The sequence below is a fragment of the Antennarius striatus genome, chromosome 18 (genome assembly GCF_040054535.1).
Source record: "Antennarius striatus isolate MH-2024 chromosome 18, ASM4005453v1, whole genome shotgun sequence".
Classification (NCBI taxonomy): Eukaryota; Metazoa; Chordata; class Actinopteri; order Lophiiformes; family Antennariidae; genus Antennarius; species Antennarius striatus.
In genome coordinates, this window is record NC_090793.1 from 1,428,628 (window position 1) to 1,450,034 (window position 21,407).

The 21,407-nt window shown below is 48.5% G+C and overlaps 1 protein-coding gene and 1 long non-coding RNA gene across 9 annotated transcripts in view; one reads left to right on the forward strand and one right to left on the reverse strand.

The window, feature by feature from the left end:
• Nucleotides 1–87: 87 nt before the first annotated feature.
• On the reverse strand, nucleotides 88–1,653 carry LOC137612901 (uncharacterized). The gene is made up of 2 exons (XR_011038884.1): nucleotides 1,513–1,653; nucleotides 88–305 (listed from the first exon to the last, which is right to left on the reverse strand). It is a non-coding gene; the product is annotated as an uncharacterized lncRNA (long non-coding RNA).
• The window catches only part of pard3ab (par-3 family cell polarity regulator alpha, b), an 85,211-nt gene continuing 65,358 nt past the window's right edge, over nucleotides 1,555–21,407 (forward strand). For all 8 annotated transcript variants that reach the window (XR_011038883.1, XR_011038882.1, XM_068341696.1 and 5 more), the window contains exons 1-2: nucleotides 1,555–1,694; nucleotides 13,607–13,708. Coding sequence is in view for 6 of the 8 variants with exons in the window: in XM_068341696.1 (XP_068197797.1) it covers nucleotides 1,575–1,694; nucleotides 13,607–13,708 (222 nt within the window). In the remaining 2 variants the exon portion in view is untranslated. The remainder of the gene's footprint in view (nucleotides 1,695–13,606; nucleotides 13,709–21,407) is intronic.

The window sequence follows — 21,407 nt, forward strand, 5'->3', positions numbered from 1 at the left end:
TGCTAATTATATTTAAATTTAAAAAAAAATATTTTTACAGTGTACACATTTCCCATGACGGGCTCCTTTCAAACGGACTCACGCTGCTTTAAATTTAAAAGACTTTTATTTTGTGATTTTCAGTTCACTGATCTGAAAAACAGATCAAATATCCGGAGAAATGACGACAGGAAGCTTCCGGTTCTATTCCCTAGTTTTCCTGGAGGAGAGCCGGAAGTGTCCGTCACCTTAGTGACCTGATCGCAACGTCACCAGAGATGATTGGTTCCGCTCTTCTGCCGCCTTAGAGACTCAAACGTCGTCTCCTAATAAAAAAAGTAAAATAAAATTATTTGGGTCTCAAATTTAAAAATAGAATGTTTGTTTGTTATTATTTGAAAAACAGGACGTAATATGACAACAGGTAAACGATACTTTCAAAAATAAACATAAAACCGTCGCATATTCTTGAACGCACCGCATGTGTGACTGTGGCCTGGCTTGCTCCCCGATGCCTTCACGTCCGCTCGTAACTTCTAGCTTCTACTGATATCGACGCTAGATGCCGCCTTTTTTTTCCTGAGATACTGAGATAATCTTTTCCTTCCTCCCGCGAGAAGTCGTTTGTGAAGGTTTTTGACATGTACTTGTTGGTGGATGGAACCCAGAGAACCTACACAGACTCAGGGAGGACCTACTGATGTCGTTTCCCTTATATTTATTTTCTAAATCAGGCCTAGAAAGTTTCTTCACAATTATAAACATTATATTTTAGCACTTTGGATTTCACTCTTTAATTTCTCGAGGCCTGATGCTTGGATCTTGATCTCGAAATTAAAGATTTAGGCCAAACTTTGAACCAGAATTTTTTCCAAAATCAGTTTGTTCCCAACAGAAACAAATATTGTAACGTTTCCGATTTTACGTTCCAAGAATTGACGTTCCTGAACCTGTTAGAACAAAAAAATATATAGTTGTCGAACCGGTTAATAACGTTCCTTTTACATAAAAAGAAGAAGGTAGCTTTAGGACTTATAAATCCGCAATTAAGGCAATTAGTTTACATTGTAGTTATGTCCTTACAGTAAACACAACAACACTGAAACATGAGGTCAGATATTTTCTTCAAGATACGAATAAACCCGTTATTAATCGATTAACCGGTTATTATTCTATTATTTTGAATAAATGAATCTGGTCCAGACATTTAAAAAATATAAAGTTTTTGGTTTCGTTTTCTTTCAGGGTCAAAGCCCTGATTTTGGGGAAAAAAAATCAATCCAGATCCCAAAACTCTCCGACCGTCATGAACGCACCACGAGAGGGAGCATTATCCGCGAGACAGAGAGGCAGCGAGAGAGGGGGACGGAAGAGAGAAGCCAAACAGGTGGTCTGGAAACACGCAGGAAACAATGTCGACCGACGCGGAGCGGCGAACGGACCGTTAACCCCCCGGTTCTGGGACGGAACACCGGCTCACGACCCCCCCACCACCGAAACCCATGATCCGCGTTTATTCCCACTCGGATTTACCCTCCTCTTCCTCCTCCTCTTCCTCCGGGCTTCGCTCCGAATCCAGGCTGGAATCCTGAGCCATGAAGGTGACGGTGTGCTTCGGCCGGACCCGGGTGGTGGTTCCGTGCGGGGACGGGTCCATCCCGGTGCGCACGCTGGTCCAGCAGGCTGTCATGCGCTACAAGAAGGCGATCGCCAAGGTAAGCCGGCCCCCCCCCCGTGTCCGCCGCGCCTGGAACGATGTTGGCGACGTCCTGCGGGCTCTGCAGGCGCAATCAATATGGCGCTAAGTTGGAGTAAATGCAAGGAAGACTGGAGCTGGGGGGCGGGGGGGGGCCCTGGTTCCGCTGGTTCCGCTGGTTCCGATCCGCGGGTGGAGATTGTTTCTAAAGAAAGGCGCAAAGACTTTTGCGCTTTTTGTGTTCGGAAAAAGCCCGAAAAAACTTCCTGCAGGATTGAAAAGGTGGGGGTCCCGACACAGGCGTCCCTTGTTTGGGGGGGGGGTGGCTTCGGCGCAAGAAAAACCACTTTCAAGGGTGTTCAGACCCCATTCAGTGCCAGTCTGCAGTAGGAATTAGCTTATTAGCAAAGTTAGCAGGAGTGTGCGTCTGCAAAGATCAGGAGGAACATCCAAAAGTCCTACTCGATTGTTGGGTCGTGAACTCACCATTGAGCCAGGATGGGTTAATGTTTGTTTTAGTTGATCCTGACTTAATCTCAGGATTTTTTCTCCCCCCCGATTGACATTTTTCAAAACATTTTTGTTTTGTTGTTGAATATAAAACCCAAATTTCGCGCTTCACGCCTGATCAACAGTTGTTATCCCACCTCTGTAATTTGTTGAAGTTATTTGTATTAACGTGTAATTTTTTCAGTATGTATTTGAACACCGTAACAATATTGGCAGTTTCAGTTTTCCGACACAACACGAGAACATCGCGGGTTGGAAACGTAGCGTTTGTCCAGATCTGGGTCAAGGGGTTGCAGACACTCGTCTCCACATCCACTTTCACTAACTCCTCTTGGGGGGGGTTAGGCCTGATGGACATGCTGAAACACGTAATCTGTGATGTAAAAGTCTATATTTATGTTTGTTTTCTGTTCCGGTTTGGAACCGGGTTGGACAACTTTCGTGATTTGAATCTGCTCCTCCAGCATCTCCTTGTCTTCCAGGACTTGGTTCTAGTTTTTGTCCAGGTCGTCTTGTTCATCCTGGAGCTTCCTGACTTCTTCCAGGTGAAGACTTCTTCCTGTTCTCTGATGCTGTTCAGCTTCATTAGTGATTCCTCACGTTCAAGCTCTTCGTTCCTTTTCCGAAGCTGTAAGTAATCCTTGTCTAACTTCTCGATCTCTCTGTCCATCTCTTCAAGTCCCTGAAGCTTCAATCTTCCATTTGTTCACCACCACTCCCTGTTTGCGTTGGTCAACTCTCCAAGTGCATTGGTGGTGCAGCTTGGTCATTGCCCCCCTTGTATCTACCTTTGGGGTGACACACACCATGTTCTTCACCATGTTCGCTCGCGGTTGCGCGCTGACAGACGCAAACTTTGTTGCAGCCTAAGCTAATGCAACTTCCCCGTCTTCTTCTGATTTTCCATTCCCTGTTCCGTAACCGGATCAGTCGTCATGACGATAAACTCCATGATTAGAAGCCTGACTTCACTGACAAGCTCCGCCCAGTCCAGTGGACGTGTAAAGACATCAATGGTAGCAATTGATTTAATATTTAAAACTCTAGGGAAGAGCAAAGACTTCCTGACACCAAAGAATTCCTCACGCGGAACACTTCCTGTTCCCAAACGCTACTCGACAGCAGAGACTTCTTAACATCAACTTTTACAGAAACAAAAAGATTCCTATTGCTAGCAACAATTTTAATTTACTTACAATCCTAAATTTGCTTGTTCTTCTGGTTGAAGTCAGTAAGAAGTGTAACTTTTTGATTGGCTGGGCAGCGAATGTCCAACCAGTAAAATCTTATTGGACGTGAGATGGGCAGCAGTTTTGTGTGCTTCATCGTCTTCATGTGTTGAGATGAAACGGTGTCAGATGGTCGTCCACATGTCTTTTTCCTCCCACAGATCATAGGGTGGATTCTCGCTAATGCACATCCATCTGACTAAGCGTGGCGGGCGTTTAAAATGACACCCTTGACTGGAAAACCGTCTGGTGGATTAGAGTCTCCGAGCCCTCCAGTGACTTCAGCGTTGGCACGTCACAATCTGGAGATTCAAACGCCTCCAGGGAGGGATCGAGTGTCTGGATGGACCTTCATCCCGGCGCTCAGCCGAGTTCCATTCATGGCTGGAATTTGCTCTGTTGAGGTTCAAGTTGTTGTGTTCATACCTCGCAGGAGAGGCCAACAGACAATGGTAGCAGGTGTCCGCTGCTGGTGGGGTTAAAGAAAGGCTTGCTTATACTCTTGTTACGTACGATAAAGTTTTGTTTGTCTTGAATATGGGCTGGAAAGAGGAGGTTATGGTGATCTTTCCCTCAAAGCAAAGAGTTAATGCTGGACTGGTAGGGTTCTTTTGGGAAGGATGGTGGTCTGACGGACCAGGGTATCTTGTTCCAGGGCTATCTTGGTCCAGGGTTACCTGTGAGCCTCCAAACGATCCACAGTTGTCGGAAACTTAGGTGACATAGCAAGAACAGAGTAGATCTAGTTCTTTGCAGACCTGTTTGTTCCTTTTGCCATCAGTTTGTACCAGCCAGGGGTTCCCGATTCCATAATGGGCACAAAGCAGGATTAAGAGCTTCACGGATAATCCCCCCCATGTCACTGACTTTGCCCTTGACCAAACTACTGTTAGAAATGTCCTGAACCTCAACCTGACACTATCTACCTGGTCTTGCACCAGGAGCTAGTGTGTCTAAGCCACTGTGTCTCAGTGTAAAAGAATTGAGCAAGCTACAAAAAGCCACATTCTGTGTCCAAGACAGTGGCGTAGTGCGTGGACGAGTGTGGGGGGAGTCCGGGGGGCCTGCCCCGGGAAATGTTTTAGAAAATGGGGTTTTCCTGCATTCTGAGGACAAAATCTTCTGTTCAGTTCACCTACAAAAATCCACTAAAGCCAACAGCTGAAGCTGAACTCTTTATTTCTGTCCTACTTTATGCAGGAATGAATGTGAGATTCAACCATTGAAAACTTCATTCACTATGTGAAGATACAGTCATAGAAAATATTACTAAATGTTTACTGTTAGTTTTACTGAGACTAGAAGACATTTAACTTTGACCACCACCAACACCATTGATATGCCATAGTTTAGTTTATTCATTTTTTTTAATTCAACATTTTTCATTTCAATTTAAAAAGACATGAAAAATATCAAGCGAGGTGAAAACACATTTACATCATCGCTGGTTATTCCTGCTGGTCAGAGGGAACAAAAGTCTAAGACTACAAACAAGTATTGATAATATCTTTCATTGACCTTCTGATCGGTCTGTCTCCACCCCCCCCCCTCTCAGCATTCACCATTTGTTTATTAATGAGGACTTTAACACAAACTCTACTAGAAAACACTGGATTCTTTTGATCGATCATCCTCGCCTTGATGTACACAAATTCGCGGGTTCAGCTTGTAAAAAAACAATATTTTGTTTTTCATTGGACGAGAGAAGGTCATGACCCGAGTGCATATTTAATGATCGAGCGCCGCTCGCTAGCGGAAATAGCGAGCGCCGCTCACGAGCATCAAAGTTTGAGCCTTTTTTCCGTAAAAATAAGAACGCCACTGTGGCTACACAGTCTGAAGACCTTGTAGCCAATCTGGGATTTACTCCGCCTATGGCGAAGTGGCGAATGGCTAGCGCAAGCCCAGTCTACCATCTGAAAAGAGTCGGAAACGGATGCTGGAATGACCGGAAGGAAGTGAGCCATCTGAGACTTCCTGTGTTGGACAAGATCTGTGGAGATAAACAAATAAAGAAGCTCATGGGATGGTTTTATGGTATCTGCATTGATCGGGCGTTCGAGCTGAACTCCACAATAGTGATTGTGATCAGAAACGATAATGATTGATTGTCCATAGAGCAGCAATGACGACAACGTTGTGTTGGGAACTCCGCTCCGAAGCTCCGGCTCGTCTCTGGTCCGTCTGTTGGACACAACTTGCTTTTAATTGCCGACCACTAACGTTGGAAGTTGTCGGTTTGATTCTGCATAATTCAGACACCTAGCGTGTTCTCGGTGGAAACCCAAAGGGTAGGGGGTCGTCCATTTCTAAAAATGTGACAATGCTGGGAGAAAATTTTGTGGTTTAAGTCGGACAATGAAACCCAGATGCTGCCCAGAGCACGGAGAGACGACATCAGTACAACCAAAATGATTTACTGGCGTAGATTAATGATGCCCCTTCAAATTGAATTCACTACTTTGGCTGATGAGGCTTTGTCTGCTAAAAATAGGTCCGCCCTGCTTCTGAAAGATGATCATTGGCCTTTCACAGAGCCGAAACCAAAGGGCCCAGAATATCCTTCTTATTTCTATTCTCATGTCTCGCCCTGCTGTCGATTGGAGTGGGCGTCTTTTTTAGAACCTGCTTCTGGACAGGTGACATTACCCTAAAGATGAACAAATCCAACGCTCCCAGTTTGGCAGCAGATTGGGATTGGGATCAGATTCCCTTGAAAACATGAAACTAATCTGGTTCTATTTGATCCTGTTGCTGCTGTCCTTTATGTCAGACCAAAGAATGGCGTTAATTCGCTGCTGCCTCTTGTTTCTCGCCCCCCGTTGTCTCCTGGGTGTTTCTGACACGGCCGGTTTGCACTTGTCAGAATGTCCGCAGAGGGATTTAATCTCCGTTCACACAAAGAGACGTTGGGAAACTGGCGAACCGACACACCAGGAACATTCGTCCATGAGGGCACCGTATCTTCTGATGCGTGCGCTCGGCGTCTTGCCACGGGTCCTCGCCAAGGCGACGGAATTCCGGTGTTTACCTTCGATTCCACGTCTATAAACGTTCCTCAAGCTCCGGCGTCCGTTTCAGTGACGGATCCGGTCGGAAGCGATGAATGAATGACTCACCGGCCTGCGTGGTGAACTGTGTGTGTGTGTGTGTGTGTGCGTGTGTGTGTGTGTGTGTACACACCATCCTGAAAGTATAGAATTAAATTTAAATATAGCTTGAAGGTACTTTTTGTGTATTTTTCACCCACATTAACATACGGAAAAGTTTGAAGACGTTTGTGATCGTAATTTTGACAGGTTCAAGATAATTAGTCCCATTTGCTTCTGAAGCGATAACCTTTGACCTCCAGGTATAAGCATCAGACCCCCCCCCCCTCCAGCAGCAGCTGGAGCTCTTTTATGCCAATTAACCAGACGTGTAAGTGAAGGAAAGAACATGTCGCGCTAACGCCGCCGGGAGCGGGAGGTAATTAGGATGATTGATGATGTGGTCGACTGAAAATGAACTGATTCAGAAATGGTTTTAGCCGAGAACCAGGGGAAAGTTTTCTTGGCATGTTCCGTCCAAACGTTCAGCACCAATGAGGGGGCGGGGGTAACCAGAAATCCTGTGTTAATTACAGCTTGTTCCTGAATATTGCAACAAAGAACTGAAATAGCTGTTAGCTAGAAATAAATATCAATAAAAGTACTGATTAGCGAGCCAATAAGAAGAGACAACATTCAGAGTTTCCTCCTGCAAAAAGAATTCCGTGTTCCTTCAAAGAAACGTAAAAAGTCACGAGGACACACGAGCTGCATCTTTACTCCACCAATGAGAACGTGATCCGGTCTCACTGATGTCGTATCCATCCCCCAACACGTGGTAAAGAACGAGATCCGGTATCTGCTGATGTTGTATTTATCCACCAACTAGCGGTGATGTCCTGAAAAACGACTCGTATCTCAGATTTTTGCTCAAGTGTCGAAAAAAACTGGACAGTGCAACTTGTATCTCAAAAACATCTCGTATTCCAAGGTACGAGTGTTTACAAAACCAACATGGAATCTAACATTAACGATCCTCCACTGATGCTTCTTCAAACTCTAAGAACTCCCCGCCTTCGGCAGCAGTGTTGCTAATAGTAGCGCCACCGAGCTAATGTCTAAGCATCCATTACTTCATTAACATTCATAATGCTACCAAGCATTGCCTCCCCTCCTTTAAAGAAAGGCGTCGTTGGACATCGTCAGTGCTTGGACTTCAGAGGCTAAATGAGTTCCACCCCATGATGAGAGCTTGTGTTGCTGACCAATGAAAGCAAGATGGAACTTGGCCTTTTGCATTGAGAGCCAATCAGGAGTCGTTATACGTCATCTAGTTCCTGATGGGTTCTGTTAAACCCTAGAGGATGTTACATACTCCCAGAGTTATGAAGACTGATTTCCTCACATCATCCAGTGAGCCAAGGTTGGCTATCTCCCCTCATCTCCACCCCCTAGTTTCCAAACTCCAGAGGAGGAAACCGCTGCTATGTGGGCCTCCCCCCCTATCCATCCCAACTCCATCACCTCCACCCTCTCCACGCGCCAAACGAAGAGTCTTGTAGTCTTTAAACGAAGACAGGAATCCATGATACCCATCTCTGATCAGCGTTTTGATTTGTTCATGATGTCCTTCGCAACTTTCTGTCACTTGCTGTTGTTGCTGGTTGGTCCGTCCCATCCCACTGCCCCCCCACCCCCAATGGACACCCTTTTCTCTTCTTTTAAGTCCCTCCATCTCCTTGTCATTGAATGTTGACTAGAGTTATTCTGTCAGACAGTTTGAAGCACCTCCATGGACGTGACGCAACGGCAGTTGTCAGCCGTCAGTGACTGTACTGTTACCAGGTTTCCTGCCTGTCTGGGCCTGTCTGGCCCAGTTTCTTTCTCTACAAGCCTCTACAGTTCCAATAGATGCTAACTGATGAGCCCACACATGGGAACACACCTGAACACACCTTAACAGCTCTGCCCCGATTGCTACTGTTCAACAACTTCATTGCTGTTGGTTGATTTTTCCGCAAAGACTCCTACACGAAACGTTTCGTATAGTCTTGCTGATGTAGGATCCAACCCAACAATCTCTGGTTGGTTTAGTTGGTGGTCTTAGGTCAAACTCGGTAGAAGGATGTGATTGTAGAGGTCTAAGTACTTAACCCCAACCTAACCTTCAGGGCGGGATGAGTCCAGTATTTATTTATGGTTCTGTGTTTGGAAATAGATCTTAGAGATGAGTTATGACGGAGCGTTCCCAGTGATCCCGGGACCATGTGGATAATATATTGACATTCCAGCGTCAGACAGTCACATATACCATTTGAAGGATGTGTTTGATTGTTAAAGATTGCGTTGCTGCGCCTCGACGGAAAAGACCTCCTCCCTCCTGTTTATCCCAGCGGAGCTGAGAGCCTTCGGCTCTTGGCAGGGCCTCCTCCGCCTCGCTGCGCCGCTGCAGTCATTTATAATAGGGTATATCTCAGCCTACTACAAATAAGCCTCCTGATTTTGGCCTTTTCCATTTGCTGACTTGTAATCTGATATGGCAGGGGGTTTGGGGGGCGGGGGGGCTACGTCTGTCACGTGACGCCGGCGAACAGTTTCTGACTACGAGGCCGTGTTTTACAGGAATAATCCCGCGCACTGCTGTCCGACGTCAACCAACAGTTGCTTGGACTTCTAGTCCTGCAAATCCTCTTGTACTACATGTCCCAATCCTCACATAACACCGGGCTTCATGACCGGATCGGGACCGCCACCATGTTTTATCCAGGGCTACATTAATAAGGTAGAACCTGGAGATACGAGTTTAATCTGTTCCGGGAATGAACTCGTAAGTCAGACATTTAAAGTAACTAAAATCTTTTTAATCTTCTAAAAAAGCTCCAAACCCCCTAAACTATTAAAAAACAATATTTTTATTAAACAATAGACACGCAGACTTTACCTGTGTATAATGAATTATATATGAATTATGTAAACAGTGATAAAGAATGGAAAGAAATGCAAAAGTCCAGAGAACACACGTGGTACTGTATGTGTTTACTCCACCGAGAACGAGATCCGGTCTGACTGATGTCGTATCCATCCACCAACACGTGGTAAAGAACGAGATGCAGCCTCACTGATGTCGTATTCCTCCGCCGACACGCGGTAAAGAACGAGATACGGTCCCACTGATGTTGTATCCATCCAACAACACGTAAAGAACGAGATACGGTTCCACTGATGTTGTATGCATCCAACAACACGTGGTAAAGAACGAGATACGGTCCCACTGATGTTGTAACAGTGTTCATTCTCCTCCTCCTCCTCCTCGTCTTCGTCTTACTGACTCCAGAAGCTCTCCTGTCCTCCAACCAACACCTCCCTACTCACTCCCCTCTGGACGACTTGCCTCACACTCCCCATTCTGGCCTCTGATTGGCCGGGGCGCTGACCTCCTGGGGATGACATCAGCCTGTTTGCTGAAAACCTGACTCAGCAGTTCTGCTGGCTCAGCCTTGACACGGATGACTTGAATGCCGAGCATTTCAGCGATGTAGCGTTTCTCCGGCGTCCGACGCCTCGCTTGGTCACAAAACAGGTCACGCGTGGGGGGGGAGGGGCAGGGGTTCTGATTGGCTGAAGGATTCTTTGTTCTGTCTGGAAGACGGACAGGATTTCCAGAAACCAGAGGCGAGCAGCCGCAAAGATCTCGCTCTGATAGCGGCCGCTCGACGTGGCCCGGAGGCGCGCCTCGAGCGCCGCCGTGGCATCATCCGTCATATCGGTGAACCGCAGAGACAAAGACGCCAAAATTCCTGCTGCTTGTTCTCCTCTGGATGACATCACGGGATGAAACCGCTTCAAAACCCAACATGCAAATCCACAATCCGGAATGTCTTGTTCCTGATTGGACCGTCAGCCAGCGTCGTTCCAGGGCGGGGCTTACCTTTTTGAAGCCCTCTAATGTGTTCAGACTCACCTTCATCATCATCATCATCAGCAAACCTGTCGTGACCTCTGACCTCCAGACAGCCGTCCTCGACAGGTCGAATGATCTTTTTGGCCCCCAGGGGTCCGACAAGCCTGTAAAGATACAGGAAACTTACAGGTGTGAAAACAAACTGTCGCCATGGTAACCACCTGCCGAGTCAGCAGGTTGGCCCTGACTGCCGGCTCTGTTGAGGAACACAAGACGCTGCCGCCCCCGGGTCGCAACACGACGCCTCGCGCGCTCCGCTGCTGATCGGTTTCCTGTGTCCGCGGCGGAGTATCGGTAACCGACGGCAACCTGACGCACACCGGTCTCAGGATCACGCGTGATGCCTCCGGACACGTCAAACCCGTTGTAAACCGCCGTTAGCTGTTAGCGGCATCCGATGATGATGATGATGAGGAGGAGGTCCGGGGGGGCATCTGATGATGAAGGTTCACCCGAGCTCGGCGTGGCATCGCGTTGCCACGGTTACGCCCAGGTACGTTTGGCTGCACTCAAAACGCCTGAACGGTGGCTTTTGATTGGTCGGTACGGGACGCGTCACCAGCGACCTGCCTGGAGGTCGTCATAACGACGAGCTGGAAGACGATGCGTTCTGCCGCCGATGCTAAATGCTCCTGTCCGCCCCCCACCTCCCTGCCCCAGCCCCCCTCCCCCGCTAAGCTGCTTAGCAGTCTGGTGTCGGCTAAAAGCAGATTAATTGATAAAATCGGACGCTGCTTTTCCTTTTCCCTCCTTTATTGATCCGTTTTTGTTTTTTTTATTAATCATTTAAATAAGCGCACGATTGGCCCACCCCCTGTAACCAATCAGAACGCAGGAATACTCGACAGCGTCATACTGGACGGCGAGGGAAGCATTCTCTGAGCAAACTTTCACCGGTCCAGGAATTTAAACTGCTGTCTTGTCGTCGTCATGACGACCCTCAGCCGGCGTTGACTTCCTCCTGGAAGACGGGAGGACGCCTCACTTCCTGTCCGCTGTCCTACTTCCTGTCTTCCTCTGAGGCGGCAGCGGTGATGTCATCCTCCATTATTCATCGCTCTAACGAGGCTCGCCGCTCCACGCCGCGGTTTATTTATGGGATGAATCGTTCATGCGAGGAGAAGCCCCGCCCCCGCCCCCTTGCCCCTCCCCCCTTCTTCCCCTCCTCTGGACTCAGCTGATTGTTCATACCTGGTGGGATCAGATCTATTTTTAGCGCGGCGTGTTGAACCCGACCGTCTGAATGGTGACATTGTTCCATTCCGGCGCCACTTTTATGTTTTTTCTGTCTGGCCCCGCCCACCTGTCTGGCCCCGCCCATCCGGACAGGTGAGGAGCTGACGGGACGTTTGTAGCTCCTCGCCGCCGCCGCTGGAATGAAAGGCTCTTTTGTTCCTCACCTTCACCTTCCTGTGACCCAGTGTGAGGTCACGCACCGCCGGCGCCGTCAAGGGGGGTTAAAATGTGTGTGTGTGTGTGTGGGGGGGTGTTTGTCAGCCGGATAAAGGCGGGTTAATATTTGTCCAGGATGTTTGGCGTTGAGGCACTAGGGGCTGGAGGGGTCGTGTGTGAAAGGCTGTGATTGGACGGCGCCGATGCTCCAGGAACAAACAGTCACAAAACTTTATTGATACAAGGAGGGCGACAGAAACAAGGCGTCGTCCTGTAGGAGCAGGGGGCAACCCTGGAGGTCAGGGACAGAAGAGCATGATGGGAAATCAGGAGGAGGATGAGAATCAGATGATGACGTTTGCACGCGCACACACACACACACACACACACACACACACACACACACACACACACACACACACACACACACACACACTCTTAGATGTGGCTCCGCCCGTAAAGACACGCCCTCAATGAAACACATCATAAAGCACAGAGCCTTCATTAAAGCGTGTGTGTGTGTTTGAAGCGTGTGTGTGTGTGTGTTTGAAGCGTGTGTGTGTGTGTGTGTGTTTGAAGCGTGTGTGTGTGTGTGTTTGAAGCGTGTGTGTGTGTGTTTGAAGCGTGTGTGTGTTTGAAGCGTGTGTGTGTGTGTGTGTGTTTGAAGCGTGTGTGTGTGTGTGTGTTTGAAGCGTGTGTGTGTGTGTGTTTGAAGCGTGTGTGTGTTTGAAGCGTGTGTGTGTGTGTGTTTGAAGCGTGTGTGTGTTTGAAGCGTGTGTGTGTGTGTGTGTTTGAAGCGTGTGTGTGTTTGAAGCGTGTGTGTGTGTGTGTGTGTGTTTGAAGCGTGTGTGTGTGTGTGTGTGTGTTTGAAGCGTGTGTGTGTGTGTGTGTTTGAAGCGTGTGTGTGTGTGTGTTTGAAGCGTGTGTGTGTTTGAAGCGTGTGTGTGTGTGTGTTTGAAGCGTGTGTGTGTTTGAAGCGTGTGTGTGTGTGTGTGTGTTTGAAGCGCGTGTGTGTTTGAAGCATGTGTGTGTGTGTCTTTGAAGCGTGTGTGTGTTTGAAGCGTGTGTGTGTGTGTGTGTGTTTGAAGCGTGTGTGTGTGTGTTTGAAGCGTGTGTGTGTGTGTGTTTGAAGCGTGTGACATCACACAGCACACGCGTGTCAATGTTGTCTTCTCTTCACGTTTGTCCACAAAAAAACATTTGAACATTTAGTTTGTTTCATGTTTGTTTGTTTTTGTTTTTATTTTTCTTTGATCTTACATTTGTTTATAGTTGATTTTAATTTGTTTACATTCGCTTTTGTCGGCTGTTGTTTGATCTTTTTTGTTTGTTGACAAGCAAAATTTCAAAAAGAAAATGTTTTCCCTTTTTGTTTCTTTACCTTTCTTCTTCTTCTGCCCCCCCCCTGTTACCCCCCCCCCCCCAGTGTGTGGCTGTGGCTTTAACAGCTCAGTGTGTTATTATCTGTGTGGAACTGAACCGTTGGTAATGACTGTAACCCTCAGGCCTCTGAGTGCGGGCTGAACCCAAACAGTCACGTCTCGACTCGTAACTGTAGAGGACACACACACACACACACACACACACACACACACACACACACACACACACACACACACACACACACACACACACACACTCATCCCTTCTTTCCTCGTCTTGATTTGTTTCCATGACCTTCTCGTATCGAAATCAGAACCGATGACGACGGATCACCTGACCAGACGCTCCCTTTTGTACCGAATCGGGAGTGACTCCGGTTTCGGGGCGTTCACACTGATTCACACTGATCCCCTTGTTTCCTCCCCAGGATTCCAGCTACTGGCTGCAGGTCCACCGGCTGGAACACGGCGACGGGGGCATCCTGGACCTGGACGACGTCCTGTGCGACGTGGCCGACGACAAGGACCGGGTGAGTGTTAGCATTAGCATTAGCCGCAAAATTAGCCTGGAGGGTGGGCGGGTGGGCATGTGGCGACGAGGAGCCCCTTGAAGTGGATCAGGATCCTGGAGCGGGTCCAGGATGTGATTTCACCTCCGGAACATGTCTAGAACATGTAAACTATGAAAGGTGGGGGGCGGAGCCTAAAGAGAGGAAAACCCCCGTTCAGGTTGGCGGCAGATCAGGACGAGCGAGGAATTCGGCGTCTCGCACATCAAAGGCGGTGGAACCCGGCCCGGATCGGGTCGAGAACGGGTCGCGGGTTGAGAACCAATCGGGTTGAAGGTATGTCGCCCCTCCTCATCCTCCTCTTCATCCCTCCTGTCAGACGTGACATCCTGATCCCGCCCCCCAGGCGTTCTGCTGATCCTTCAAGACGGAACGACAGCTTTTGATGTTTACGGCCTCATCAAGTGTTTGGCCACGCCCCCTCCTCTAATGAGCTGTCACGCCTCTGGCGACCTTTTATGGTCGTGAGCGAAGATTTGACGAGGCGTTGGCGTTTCGGCGACCTGATCTCTGTCCCTCCTGATCACCCCCCCGTAGGGCCCGCCTCTGGTTTCAGGGGGGCGTCGCCCTGCATCAGTCAGTCGTTGCCGTGGAGATGTCATTTTAGTAGCCGTTAGCTCTGTTAGCATCTAGCGTCGACTCGTCCTGAGGTAGAGAAGGGAGCAGGTGGAGGAGGCGGGCGCTCCGTTCTGATTGGAGCTTCTTAAAGGTGTGTGTGTGTGTGTGTGTGTGTGTGTGTGTGTGAGGCCTTTGATGATCTGTTGCCGCGGGCGACGAGGGACGACCCGCGATACGGCGGCTCCTTCTCCATCGGGATTTTAGTTGTTCTTCCGCCTCTTGTTTCCATGGTTACGGGGAATTTTGGGTGTCTTGTGGTTTCCGGTGTGGTTCGGGTTTGTTGTTGTTTACATGTTGTTTACATGTGACGCTGCTGTCAATGGAATGTAAACAAGAGTAACCATGGCGACGGGCGTCACGACTCAGAGGCTTTACTGAGACAAATATACACCCTCAGCCCCCCCCCAGCCCGGCTGGGCTCCATATGTCCACATGGTGTGTGTGTGTGTGTGTGTGTGTGGGTGTGTGTGTGTGGGTGTGTGTGTGTGTGTGTGTGTGGGTGGGAGGGGGCGGGTTTTTATTACCCCTTTAAAAGATCAGCCTGTCCTCTGTTGTCTGACCGGGGTTAGCAGGGTGGAGGTGAGGACACACACACACACACACACACACACACACACACACACACACATACCCTGACATACCCCGGGTGTCCGGTGACAGACTCACCCCGACAAACACTCCTGCAGTGATGTCAAGACCCCGAAGGATGTGGCATAGCGTGTGTGTGTGTGTGTGTGTGTGTGTGTGTGTGTGTGTGTGTGTGTGTCACACAGCTGTGTTCGTCTCACTCTCCATCAACACGTTCTAAACTCAAACAAATCTTAAATCATCTTTAACGACTGTCGGCCGTCCAATCAGAAGCCGTCCCATTAGAGGCGGTCCCACCTTTGGCCACGCCCACCCAATTAATCCATCTTAAGAAATTTTGATTTGAAAACTGCAGAAGTTTGATCAGATGAAGAAAGTTTGCGTCCTTTAAAGCTCCGCCCACTTCAGGGACGACTAATCCCTGTCCTGCATTGGGGGGGAGGGGAAGGGGGGAGGAGTTACATCACAGGGTGTGATGTCATCGTCCTTTTAACGGCTTACCGCCGGTTTGTTGTGTCTGCAGTCGGTGTTGATTTCCTTACAGACACTGAACCCGAATCCCTCTCCTCTGATTGGACGAGCAGACTGACGCTGGATACCGAGGGTTTTTATTGGTTAACGGGGAGGCAGTGGTTTGTAGGTTGAAAATGATGATGATGATGATGATGGGAGGTCCGATGGGACTCGTTCAGGGTCCGACGGCTGGTTCCTGTAAACACAACACATCACTTCCTGTCCACTTCCTGTCTACTTCCTGCTTCCAAACGGCAGCTGCGTTTCTTCAGGATGACAAACTCCTGCACGCATTCTTGAATCTGATTGGCTGAGGCCTGTGTTGTATTCGCGTTTCATTTCTGAACGTTTTTTTGATCCTGGAATTGTGCATTTTGGACTCCTTGAAAGTCCTTGAATTCCAGCATTAAAAGCTACGCTAATCCTGGAACTCTAAACGGCTGCAGATTATAATCCCTCTGACAGCGAGGCCGTCCCGTCACATCCTTCATTCTGACACACATGAAGAGACGCTTTTCTTTCACTAAGCCACACCCCCCCATCCCAACCCCCCCTCCGCTAACGCGTGTCAGCGATGACCTCATTTATTCCAGGATAGCCCCCCCCCCTCGTAATGAGAACAAGATGACGACTTCATGCCAGACGCAGGCGGGGTCACACACACACACACACACATACACGCTTTTCTCTGAGGCACAGGCGCGTGTGAGCGGCGAACATGTGACACGTCTCAATGGGACGTGGTCATATACAACCCCCCACCCCCACCCCCCCCCATCGTAAAACCCCTGGAACGTAAAATGAGTCGTTATTTTATCCAAACAAAACAAACAAGAAGTTCCGAGGAAGCAGGAAATGAATCGTCGGTTGCCATGGCAACAAGCGTGGCGTCGCTTTCCGACGGCCCACGAGGTGCGCAAGCTTCCGCTTAGTCAGCTGACGCACGCTAGGCCTTCTGGGAGCTCCATAAGGCCAAGGCCATGTGTGTGTTTCCATGACGACACACACTTAAACACACTTGTGTGATGCAACGACGCGCTGTCGTCGTGTTCACTTCCTCTTGACCCACGTTTCCCATGAGCACCCAGGTGAGTGTGGAGCTCACGGCGGCGTGGACACAGACTCCCCCACCCCCGCCCTGCCACTGGTCGGGCCTCAGCGAGCCTGAACTCCTTATATGGTCGTAGAGCCTCGTCCACACGATGTTAGCATTTCATTAGCAGCTCACGTGTGGCGTTCAGGGTCCGTTGGTAAAAAGGTCATCGACACCTTGCGTTGTGTTTGTCGTCGGCCGCTGATTTAACTTGAATGCTCTCACAGGCGTCGCTTATAACCTGTTATAACCTGTTATAAAAAAATATAACAACTATAGTAAGTTATAAAAACAGTTTATAACGGGTTATAACCTGTTATAAACTGTTATACTAACAGTTCTTATAACAGTTTATAACGGTTATAACAGTTGTCATAACAGTTTATAACAGGTCATATAACCTGTTATAATCCCCGGTGAAGCTCTTCTTCGATCTCTCCATCCTTCTCGTCCTTTCTTTATCCGTCTGTGCGTGTCTTCAGGTCAGAGGTCACTCCGTGTCTCTGATGGATTCTCCCCACAGAGGAGCTCTTCCGCCCCCTTGTGGTCGCGTCCCGTTACTGCATTATCGTCATCAGTCACCAAAGCAGTGATAAGAGCGTCTACAAGTGTTTTAACCAATCACAGCCTCCCTTTATGCCCTGATACCCTCTTTGGGGGGTGGGGGCAATTCAATAAAATCTGTTTCCGACAGAGAAGCGGCGTCAATTCAAACTTTACAAACTTTATCAGCAAGTCAAAATGGCGAGTTTTTGACGCCGAGGGAAACTTGTAAACATACTGAATTATCCTGTCATGCATCAGACATCACACACACACACACACACACCAGTGACTCCGCCCACCCCGTTGCGGTCTGTGGGAACGACCCGTACAGACAGGAAGTGGTGTGTGTGTGTGTGTGTCTATTTCTGTATGCCCCTCATCAGCCTGTCTGTGGCGGTGGGTTCACACGCCCCCTCCCCTCAACCGCCACCCCCCTCCCCCATCCTGACAATCTGGGTGTTTTCTCTAAACACGGGACGCCAAAATAGATGGGAACCGGACCGGAACCGCCCCCCCATGTCTGGATTTAGCCCCAGGAATAAACCACTGGAGACCACTGGAGAAAAGATTATATCGCCTAAGTGTTCTATTGAGAGATAGGTCGCCATGGTAACCCATAGTTCTGAGCTTGACAATTTATTTTTTGAAATTTTTTTAATCAAAAGAAATTAGAATAGTAGTTAATTTTTTAAATTTGACCTTTTAATTAGGGCTCCCTAACATCCTAAGAGTCGCTACCTCCTCCTACCACCGGGGGGCAGTGTGGGTCCGGGCTGAACCGAGGCCCGTTGGTGGAGGTTTCTCCTCATCGCTCTGCTCCTGGTAGCTGGAGGAGAGGAAGAGGAGGATGAGGGAGGAAGAGGAGGAGGGAGGGGGTTCATCTCTGGAGCTCTGAGGCCTTACATCACGTCCTCCTGGGGGGGTTCTGCTCCCGCTGGGACCGTCGATCCCGCTGGTGGAGGAACGTTTGTTAGCGAGAGCAGGGCGGAGGTCGGGAGTGTGTGTGTGTGTGTGTCTTCCTTGGGGGGTACACGACACGCTCAATTATTGTTTCCCTCGTGTGATGTGTGTGTGTGTGTGTGTGTGTGTGTGTGTGTGTGTGTGTGTGTGTGTGCGCGTGTGTGTGTGTCGGAGCCACACGGAGCTGGAGGCTGAACACGCAACCACAAACATGAAGGTCATGTGATTGCGCTGCAGAAGAGATACCTTGTGATGTCACGCTCCTCACCTGTTCCAATTACCTTCATTCTGCTCAAGGAAGGGGGCGGGACCAAAACAGGAAGTGCTTGAGGAGTAATTGAGTAAACAGGAAGCTGCTTCAGAAGCAGCTTCTGAAGATCTGGAAGGAGTCGGACGCTTGACGTCTCTAAAAGCATTAGCATGCTAATGCTAATCATTTTTAGGGACTTTCCGCGCTCCTTTCTCTCTGGAGGAACGGACGATGAGTGTCTGCAGCTGCAGGTCAAAGGTCAACAGTTGATGGAGTCTCCTGATATCCTGACATTCATTCAACAGGAGCGCCTGTTTAAGTCATTACAGCCAATCAGAGAGGGCCAAGCTGGCACTGGTGTGTGTGTGTGTGTGTGTGTGTGTGTGTGTGTGTGTGTGTGTGTGTGTGTGTGTGTGTGTGTGTGTGTGTCCGCAGCCAGCCGCTCTACTTTTTGTCGGTTCCATCTGATCTAAACTCGACCTTTGAACCCACCGGTCCGCCGCCGGCCCCGAGAAGCGGCTCTTCCTGTTATCGCCCGGTGCTAGAGAGGATGGGAACGTTTGTGTTCGTTGGCGTCGGCTCAGGCGGGAGGAGATAAACGACTCGTCGGTATCACGTCATCTCCAAAGGTGTCTCGGGTTCACGCCTGCTTTGCGAGGTGGCCTTTGGCCCCGCCCCCCTGACTCACCTCAAGCAGGAAGCTGGATGTCAACCTCATCCTCCGATGTCGAAGTGCCCCGCCCGGCAGGGAGAAACAGACTCATTATCAAACAGACTTTCCTGACCCTCCTGGCAGGGATGGAATGATTGGAAAACGGGATGCACAATTTGAATATTTGTAACTTTTTGTGTTAAACTTAAAAAATATCAAATAAATCTCAAAAATCTTGTTCTTATGGTTAGAAATACTTTCATCTCAGTAGGAAATATTTTTTTAAAATTTTTATTAAAATGACCTATTTTTTGGTTAAAATATTATTTAGGATTTAGGATTATTATTTTATTTATTATTTATTCATCCATTTTTTTGCACCCAAATGCGTTAAATTTCCTGTGACACCACAAATGGGAAGTGACATCATTCAAGAATTTGACGAAATTCAAACTATTGTGAGTTTTTTGTTTTACAACCTTTTTTGATAGATTTTCCTTTCAAACCCTTATCCACCTCATCATGCAAAAAAAAAATGTACAAAATAATATTTTGATCACATTTTCTAATATATTTGTAAAAAAAAAAAATCATGTTGTTTTTCATGTAGTTTCATGCTAACGGTGGTGTTAACTTTTTATTGCATCCAGAATTTCTACCATATTGCTTTAGATTTTCCACCCTGTCACATTTCCAACCCCCCCAGAAAATAAAAAACTCTTATCCCTGGATATGATTCATTAAAATACTTCCATAAAATGAAGCCTGAGTTTGAAAAACACATTTTATTGCGAGCGTTCTGTGTTCTGTGTGATATGAAGGTCCAATCTGGACACATTTTGTGGAACGACTCTTTAGGATCGGGCTCCGCGGTGATGATTTTATGAGAATCTGTGTACTGGGAAATACAGTGTCGCCCCCGGCAACGTGTTTCTGCTCCTTAGCGGCGCCTTTCTGCGGGCGGTTGTAGATAGAGTTAGCAGAAAAGGCCACACTGCCCCCAGGGGCTGGGGTAAATGAGACTTGCTGTGGGGGGGGGGGGTGATTATATCTGAGGACGGCCAGGAGATGGACCTTTATGAAATAAACACACACATACACACACACACATACTTGTAATCTACACGTTGTGAGGACCCACAACGGGAACGAAAAGGAGGTCCCACTAGGGACAAGGCCGCGTAGCCTCGAATGCTAACGGTGTTAAACGAGGAGGAGGGGGGCGGAGCATCTACCTTCACTTCGGCTGCGTCTGCTTTCACGCGATTGGTCCGTAGCTTGACGTGTCTGTGATGTCATCACGTCTCTGATTTCAATTTAGAAATGAGGAGTAAGGAAAGTCAACCCCGTGGCGGCCATGTTGGACCAGAAACGCTGGAGGTGGGGGTTGGGGTGGCGTTGGGGGGTCGTTAGAATCACTTAGAGCTCAACTCACAAAGGGCCCCAAATTTTCTGGTTTTCTGAACACGTCGGTAATTGCGATCACCGGTGTAATTTTTCCGAGGACCGAGTTCAAACGTTTTCACTCGTCTTAAGCATCCCGGCACCGTCATGCCCTCCAAGAGGACGGAAGAGCTTTCTCTCCGGCTTTCATTACTTTTTCCCAACAAGCATCTTTTTAACGCGTTGATATCTTTGTCAACGACGTGTGTCCGTTCCTAACGACGTATGTACGTCAGTCCGTGAAGGCTCGGCTCGTTGGGCGTCGCCTTCTCAAGCTGACATCGACACGGCTCAACTGCTTCTTTCTCTCTGAAACTGGATTAACAGACCCGGGAATGTCAGATACGCCGCTGTGAATTGTGGGTAGAATGACGGCTTATTGTTACACCCGTCCCGCACATCAGGATCGACCCAGTACCTCCGTCCTGCCTCGCCGGCGTCGCTCCGTATGCTAATCATGTTTCAACTTCGCCTCATTCTGTCCGGCTATCCTCGCCTCCTTCCATCACTCTTCCTCCTCTCCTCTTCCTCCTCTTCTTGTCACTGTAATTGGTTTAGAAAAATTATGCAGACTTATTTAGCTCTGTCTGGAATCTCTCTTTGCTCGGCTTGCTCTGGATTAATTGCCTGGAGTTGCGGCGCGGGACTTGTTGTTTGGTTGAATTAGCATGAAAAGAGAGCCGGGATGTCGCGGGGCTTTGAACCGACGCCTCGCCCCGTATCACGTCTTCTCTCCAGTCCGTCAGGGGGAACTCTTATTTTGACGCCGTACGACTGACGACGGGCCGAACTTTTGGTCTGACAGAACTGATTAAGGCTGATCCAGACCAAATCTGCCAGGGTTCAAGCAAAGAGAAAGCCTTTTAGGGAGCGTGGAGATGATGAAATCATTTCATAATGGCTGTAATGGAGGCTTTTATCGGCCCGTCTTTGTTGTGGGAACTTAGTTTTGGAGCTTTTTCAGACTTGAGATAAGATATGAAGGAACATCTGGCCG